Raw genomic sequence first — 8,233 nt, 5'->3', positions numbered from 1 at the left:
CAGGTCTCTTTTGTGGAATTTTCACTCATTTGTTAGTAAATTTCCCCAGTGCTCTAAACCACAACCTCCATGTTTTCCTTTCCATTCCTATTTCCTAAATCCAGACATTTTGAGAGGCAGCAGGAATGCCACCAGGAAGCATGAAAGCCACACACAGAATCCTATAGAACAGAGCGCTGTGCATTTCTGCAGGCAGGTTCCCAGGTACACATGGACGAGGAGGCAGGTGGGCTCAGATCCTGACCCTTATGCCCTAGGAAGGTCTGAGGCCAGCAGGCATGTTGACTACACCTGCTCTCGCTCTCTCCATGCTCCTGCACAGGTGACAGAGCCGCTGCCTGCAAGGTGCCAGCTGACCCTGTGACACTCGTGAACTGTTGATCCTCTGAAGGGATTGACATCACTTCTCAGAGCCCGACACCCAAACAGAACAGCCAAGAGTAAAGCAGAAAACAGTGGGGTAGCACCTGTGTTATCATCAAAGTTGGAATTTTCTTAATCGCCTCTATTTTCAGAAATGTCCCAAAGCCTGGAGGCGATGCCAGCATCACAGCTTTGGTTTGTGTTTCCATGATGTGCACTGGACTCGTTCACAGAGGACCTGTCACCCTGGTTCTCAGCCACTGTGTGTGTGATGCGAGTTTTCATTCTGCTCAGTTGCCTTAGGACCCATTATGGATATTCATAATAAATAGCTTAGTAACAGAGGCTTAATGCAGTGAACACACTGAATTTTGCACCTTCTAACTCACCTGCAATCTTGAAAAAATATCTCGATTTCCCATGTAGCCACCAAGAACCAAATCAGAATTCTCTGAGTGGTCACAACTCCTTGAACTGAAACAAGAACGCAGTAAAAGCCTCCTGAGTATCTAATGGTGCTGGAGCTCCTGCTTCCCCTGCCTCCAGAGTGGTGTGTGGTCACAGGAACTAACAAACAACAAAACCTTCTGTAACAAAATACCAGCAACCCAAACCCAATAACACATAAAAACAGTTATGCACCAGACCCACTGGGACTTATCCCAAGGACACAAGGCTGGTTCAACATCCATAAATCAATTAATATAACACACATCCCATATAATAAAAGGCTAATATGCAAATTGTCCCCTCGACTGGGAGTTCAACTGGGAGTTCGACCAGGGGGCAGGGCTGGCTGGCCAACCACCCGCAGCCCCTCCCCGAGATGGGCCCCATCCATCACTCCCGCCACCCCCCCCAATCAGGGGCAGAGCCAGCAGGCCAACCACCTGTGCACGAATTTGTGCACCAGGCCTCTATTATCAATAGAAAAAGAAAAACCATGTGGTCATCTCAATAGATGTAGATAAAGCATTAGACAAAATTCAATAGCCTTTCAAGATTAAAAACACGCAACAAACTAGGCAAAAGGAACTTCCTCAACCTGATAAACAGCATTTATGAAAAAGACACAGCTAACCTCACACTAAATGATGAAAAACTGAAAACTTCCCTCCTAAGATCAGGAACAAGATAAAGATGTCCTCTCTCAACACTTCCATGCAACACGACAGTGGAAGTTCTAGCCAGGGCAGTTCAGCCAGGACAGTTCAGAAAAGGCATCCAGATGGGAAGGAAAAATTAAACCATCTCTATTCCCAGATGGCATGATCTTTTATGTAGGAAATCCTAAAGAATCTACAATAAAAATCTATTAGAGCAAATAAATGAGTTTAGCAAAGTTACAGGATAGAAAATGTATATAAAAAATCAGTTGTATTTCTATATACTAGCAAGGAATAATAAAGACAATGAAATAAAGACAATAATTTCATTTACAATGGTGTTAAAAAAGAATAAAATACTTAAGGATAAATTTAACCAAGGTGGTGCAAGACTTATATGCTGAAAACTAACACATTGTTGAAAAAATTTAAAGACCTAAATAAATGTAAAGACATCCCATGTTCATAGATAGGAAGACTCAGTGCTGTTAAGACGGCAATACTGGGGGTGGGGGTGGGGAGAGAGGTAGAAGAGGGTAAAGGGGGGACAAATGGTGATGGAAGGAGACTTGACTTGGGGTGGAGAACCCGCAATACAACATAGATATGTACTATAGAACTGTACCCCCGAAACCTACATAATGTTATTAACCAATGTCACCCTGATAAATTCAGTAATAAAGAAAAAAAAGATAGTAAAATACTACTCAAATTCATCTACAAAGAGAGGAATCCTTATCAGAATCCTATATCATTTTGTAGAAAGTGACAAGCTGATGCTAAAACTCAGATGGAATTGCAAAGGACCCAGTCAAAACAGTCAAAACAACCTTGAAAAAGAACAAAGTCCGCCCTGGCTGGTGTGTCTCGGTTGGTTGGGGCATCAGCCCATACACCAAAGGGTATGGGTTTGATTCCCCGTCAGGGCACATACCTAGGTTGTGGGTTTGATCCCAGTTGGGGTGCCTACAGGAGGCAACCCATCGATGTTTCTCTCTCTCTCCCCAGGTCAATGAATGTGCCCTTAGTTATGGATAAAAAAATTAAGTGGCTTGGTCTATATTATTTATTATTTTTATTATTTTTTTAAATATATTTTATTGATTTTCCACAGAGAGGAAGGGAGAGGGATAGAGAGTTAGAAACATCGATGAGAGAGAAACATCGATCAGCTGCCTCCTGCACAACCCCCACTGGGAATGTGCCCGCAACCAAGGTACATGCCCTTGACCGGAATCGAACCCGGGACCTTTCAGTCCGCAGGCCAACGCTCTATCCACTTAGCCACACCGGTCAGGGCGGTCTATATTATTTAAAAAAAATAAAAATAACAAAGTTGGAGGACTCACATTTCCCAATTTAAAACTTAGTACAAACTACAGTAACCAAAGCTGTGAGGCTGGCAGTAAGTGGACCTGCAGCTCAACAGACGAGAGTCCAGGTAAAACCCTCACAAGTACAACCGACTGATTTCTGACAAGGGCACCAAGACCATTCAATCGGGAGGAGACACTCTCCCCAACAAAGGTGCTGGGGAACTGGACATCCACAAGCAGAAGAAGAAAGTTGGATTCCTAACGTACACCACATACAAAATTTAACTCAAATGGATCAAAGGCCTAAACATAAAAGCTGAAACTGAAAATAGATGAATTGGGCTTCATAAAAATGTAAAACTCTTATGCATCAAAGTACTCCACTGAGGAGTGAAAACATGACTTACAGAATGAGAGAAAGTATGTGCAACTCACACGTCTGAAAAGGATCTGGCATCTAGCACATATAAAGAACTCTTACAGCCCAATGAAACAAATACCCAATTTTAAAATGGGCAAAGGATCTGAACAGACATTTCTCCAAGGAAAATACACTAATGGCCAACAAGCTAATAAAAAGATATTCAACATCATTAGCCATCTAGAAAAAGCAAATCAAAATCATAATGCAATATATCACCAGGATAAATATTATCAAAAAGTCAGGTAACAACAGTGTTGGTGAGAATGTGGGGAAACTGGAGGGAAATAAAAATATTCCTAGAACTACCCAAACTAAAAGATGCTTTTGGGCATCAGCATTCCTGACCTTTGACAGAAGTCCATCAGAACGTTGACAAGGACGGTGCACGCTGTCTCCAGGTCTCCATCGCAGCCCCCTGCAGCGGAGGGCGTGGGGACGAAATGCTCACGGATGGCCCACTGGTGGAAGTCCCGCCTGCAAGCACATGCCAAGTCTGTGCTGTCATGTCTGCAAGCAGGGGCTCCCACAGTGAGAAATGAACCCCAGTGAGGGGCACAGCAACACAGGGGTGGGACCAAGGGGTCTGGGGCTACGGAAGGCCCTTGACCACCTATGAAGAACCCCTCAGGGGCCACCCGCACATGCTGAGCTGGGGACAGAGGCTGAGGACTCCTCCCGGGGTGCCTGTGAGCTGCCCCAGATCCACAGCACAGGTATGCAGATGTGGACAGCTGCCCTTAGAAAGGTCTGAGGACAAACTACCAAAAGCACCGAGCCACCAGCACTGCCGTCTGTGAAGGAGCCAAACCCGAGCATGAGTGGCCAAGGAGCCATGATCATCTCGTGCTTCTCCTTCTGAAACCTGTGCAGACATAGCTGAGGACGGAAACCCCAGGACAGGTGCAAATACAGTGTCCACATGCGGCGGGCTCAGGGACACTGAATGGCCCTGGACCTTCACACCAGAAAGCTAACCCTTCTCTTCCTGCTGGAAAGACGTCAGGAAGGGCAGAGACCTCAGGGCACTTGAGCACAGGAGCAAAGCCCTCCCAAAGCTGGCCTGGTGCAAGGAGACAAAAGCCCATTTTGTTGGAAAAAGTTGTTTTCATTGCCACAGCCTTTTCCTTTTCTCATTATTTCTGTTAGTTCTGTCCAGAATCTGACATCACAAGACAAGTTTGGGGACAGACATTACTCCATGTGACTGGGGTCTCTGATCTCACAAAGCTCAGTGGGACTCCAGGACCCTGTTCCTTGCCTTCAGCTGCTCCCTTGGGCTCCTGTGCCCTCCCTGACCTCTGCGCCCCCAAACCCATGGGCTCTGTCAGCACCCCACTTGCATGCCCAGAACAACACATTGGACCTCCCAGTGGTCACACCTTGATTGACCCCTCCTGGAACCATCCCCTCACAGCCAGCACTCTGTGGGGCACACGCCCAGCCCTCTGCCTCCTCGATGGGCTGCATGTGCTCTTCCCACATGGACAGTGGACGCAGGGCCAGCAGATACCAGCTGAGCACATGATCGGTCAGGCCCCACCTGGGGAACGTGTTTGCTGTCCCGCTGCCCCTTCTCTAGGCACTTGCTCTCACAGCCCTGCCTGGTGCCTTCCGAGAGCACGTCCCTGCCTCAGGCCACACAGGGGTCAACTCTATGTGGTGCCTTTGCCAGACCGACCTGTCAGGAGTGTCAGGGGCGAGGTGCCACATGGGCAGGAGGGTCTCATTTACAAGGCATCCCAGCTGCTAGAACATTCTAGAAGTGTCTAGCAAACAGCTCAATGTTTCTTGAGTAAAGGAGTGAATGAAATTGTGCTCACAGATGTGTTAAACTGAACATTAAGGATATAATGACAAAACTCAAGACTTTAAGACAATATAGAAAACCATAAAACATGTTGAGGGCAGAACCCGTTAAACACCTACCTTTCTATGTCTGAGAGAGAGTCCACTTCCGGCTGAGTCTCCAGTTCCAGCTGCACCCAGTCTCTGTAAGTTAACTGAGAGGAGGACCAGCTGAGAGGGTGCCACAGCGAGCATGGAACCCAGGAACCACAAGAGTCCCGCAGGCCAGCACCCTCACGTGGTCAGAGTAACCTCTACCTCACGCCACCTCCCACTGCTGGACGGCGGTGCTGGCCCCAGGTCCTGATGAAGAACTGCTCTGTTGCTTTGTTTAACTGCATGGGAAGCTACTAAGACGGGAAAACTGGACTGTTAAGTGGAGCGCTCCAGCACACTGCAGGTGTGAGCAGTGGCCTGTGGCATCTGCAAACCTGAGGTTGCCGCTCAGCAACACCGGGAAAGAAGTCACTCTTTAGTTCCGGGAGCTGGGCAGTAACCAATAAACTTAACAACTGCTTCAAACATTCATCGTAGCATATTTCCTGTTTTCAAATTCTTGGAACAATTTCACACATCAACCCAGACTAATCTCAGAACCTAACATTGCATATAAAAGAGCACATCACAGAAACATGTGTACAGCACCTCCCAACAGAGTGAGGGCCAAAGCGGTGACAGGCAGCAGTGCGGTGCTCAGGGGTGCTCCTGTCGCAGGACCTGCAGGGCTGCGATAGCCCGGGGCTTGGAAAGCGCCCTGGAGTGCGTCTGCTAAGCGTCATTGTTCCTTGCCTTACACAGACCACCAGGCTTACTCTTGCATAGATGATATAGTTAACAATAAAACTGAAAAATACTTTTCTCCAAAGACCAAAACAAACAGGCAAGCATCCCAGAAATAAATGCAAGTTATGAAAAGGAAGCAGAGATGAGTAACAGGGGCACACTGGCCCAGGGGCCACGCTCCCAGGATTATGCTCAGAGAAGCCCAGCCCCAAACCAAAGCCTGGCAGATGTTGAAGACATGTGTTATCCACTCTTAAAATCTCTGCAAAATATTACTGTTGGGGGAAACCGGGCGGAGTAGAAGGCATCTTTCTACTGGTTTCTTAAACCTCGGTGTGAATCTATAATGATCCCAGTAACAGTCTCAACCAAAGCCAAGTCTATGCTGCTCCAACGTCACTGGGTCAGGCCCACCCGCCTGCCCACCACATCCTCAGGCCCCGGATCTGCACCTGCAAACCCGGGCGCTGGGGTGAGGTGAGAAAGAAGGGGAGGGACAGTAGGACCTACATGAAATTCCTTCTCCTTCCGTAGTTCCTGGAAGGCCCTCTGTCTCCACAGACAGAGGGCCGCTCGCTGCCAGTCTGCAGACGGCAGGCACAAGGGCCTCCAGGGAAGGCTGGCTGTGTCCTCCACAGAGAGAGGGTATCGGGCTTCTGAGAACAATCTGAGCACAATGAACTGAAACTGAAGAGAGACAGCAATGCATCTGTGAGACTCAGAACATACTCACGTAGCCTGGCCACATACAGCAGGCAGCAAAGACCCTGTGTCACCTGCAGCAGCCTCACCTGCAGCGTCGCCTTCCCCTGTGGGGCACCCTGGGCATTGTGACCAGTTACATGCAGCACCTCTGTGAGCAGCCTGTATGTAAACCTCAGTGCACACAGGATTGTTTCCCTGGGTGGATGCTTAGAAGCTGAATGGCTGGGCCCTAAACCGGTTTGGCTCAGTGGATAGAGCGTCGGCCTGCGGACTGAAGGGTCCCAGGTTCGATTCCGGTCAAGGGCATGTTCCTTGGTTGCGGGCACATCCCCAGTGGGGAGTGTGCAGGAGGCAGCTGATCGATGTTTCTAACTCTCTATCCCTCCCCTTCCTCTCTGTAAAAAGCCAATAAAGTATTAAAAAAAAAAAAAGAAGCTGAATGGCTGGGTCTGACCTGCCCTTCAGAGGGCGGTGCCATCTTCCCAGGCCTCGGCTGGCACTGCTGTCTTCCCCAGGAAGTGCGCACTGGGCAAGCAAAGCCTACCAGGGGGGTGTTCCTTTGTACCCCTTTGCACCTGAGGAGGTCAGCCGTTTCCCTGTGTTTCTCGTGTAGGCTGCACCACATGGGAATCGGGACTGGACAGTGTGACTGGGGACTTCCTTGTTGGGGCCACTCCTCCTGCTCTTCATTCCATACCTTACATTTTGGCAGCTGGGACCAAGCTCCTCGACACCAACCACAGGGGCCCAGCTGCTCCCAACACCAATTACCTGTCAGGCCAGAAGGCTGGGCTTTTAAAGCTCCATTGATCCTAAGGGTGAGCCTGGACTGAGAACCAGGTTTAAACCTCACAAGGGAGGCTCCCTAAATCTCTGCAAAAGGAGCAGCAACCTCACCTGCCTGGCTGACACATAACGTTTCTCACACACTTTAAATTTCTCATCTCCTAACAATCTAAAAAGCACTCACAAGAAGACAGAACTCTCTAGAGCAGAGGTCCTCAAACTTTTTAAGCAGGGGGCCAGTTCACTGTCCCTCAGATATTCCACACATGCGCACTGCGGGCCCGGGACAAGTCAGCTGCTAAGCAGGTCAGGCAGCGGCGGCAAAAACACCCGGCGGGCCGGATAAATGTTTTCGGCGGGCCGCATGTGGCCCGCGGGCCGTAGTTTGAGGACCCCTGCTCTAGAGGAAATAGATTCTCTGAATGGGAAGGTTCTTACACCCCCTCGTTCAACTTGGAACAGGAGGAAAAGGCCGCGTCCAGCCCAAGCAGACAGCCTGATAAACAAGGGGCATGGGCATCGGACTCCTGCATAAAACCGGAGACTCGGGAGGACGGAAGAAAGGAACCTAAGAAACCCACCTTTTTTATTAGGCCTGGAGATAAACAGCTGTACCAAGCATCACATGATTGGGGAGAAAACTTACACAAAGCATAAGAAATTGTCGCGGTACAAAATCTGAAAATAGAAAATGGACATTGTAACACAGAAATGTGGTCCATGGAAATAAGGGAAAGAATTAAGCATGAGTCCGAGTCCCTGTCCTCAGCCTCCACTCCTGAGCCCTGGGGAAGTGGCCCCCCACATCACACCCTTTGGGTCTGAGCTCTGTCCCTGCTGCAGGCGGAGACTCGGAGGAGGGAGAGACCAACCAGAAGAGACTCACCCAGGGGCCCAGAGAAAGT

The 8,233-nt window shown here is 48.9% G+C and overlaps 1 protein-coding gene across 1 annotated transcript in view; it reads right to left on the bottom strand.

Annotated features, from left to right (window-relative positions):
• FANCA (Fanconi anemia, complementation group A) overlaps nt 1-8,233 on the bottom strand; it is a 39,473-nt gene that overhangs the window by 7,446 nt on the left and 23,794 nt on the right. The window contains exons 24-28 of the mRNA XM_014535617.1: nt 7,910-8,006; nt 6,348-6,524; nt 5,136-5,209; nt 3,555-3,683; nt 753-837 (exon numbers count right to left, since the gene is read on the bottom strand). Coding sequence (XP_014391103.1) covers nt 753-837; nt 3,555-3,683; nt 5,136-5,209; nt 6,348-6,524; nt 7,910-8,006 — 562 coding nt within the window. The remainder of the gene's footprint in view (nt 1-752; nt 838-3,554; nt 3,684-5,135; nt 5,210-6,347; nt 6,525-7,909; nt 8,007-8,233) is intronic.

The sequence above is a fragment of the Myotis brandtii genome, unplaced genomic scaffold (assembly GCF_000412655.1).
Source record: "Myotis brandtii unplaced genomic scaffold, ASM41265v1 scaffold1466, whole genome shotgun sequence".
Taxonomy (NCBI): domain Eukaryota; kingdom Metazoa; phylum Chordata; class Mammalia; order Chiroptera; family Vespertilionidae; genus Myotis; species Myotis brandtii.
The sequence above is the reverse complement of the archived record's forward strand: the minus strand, read 5'-3'. Positions and strand labels throughout refer to the sequence as shown.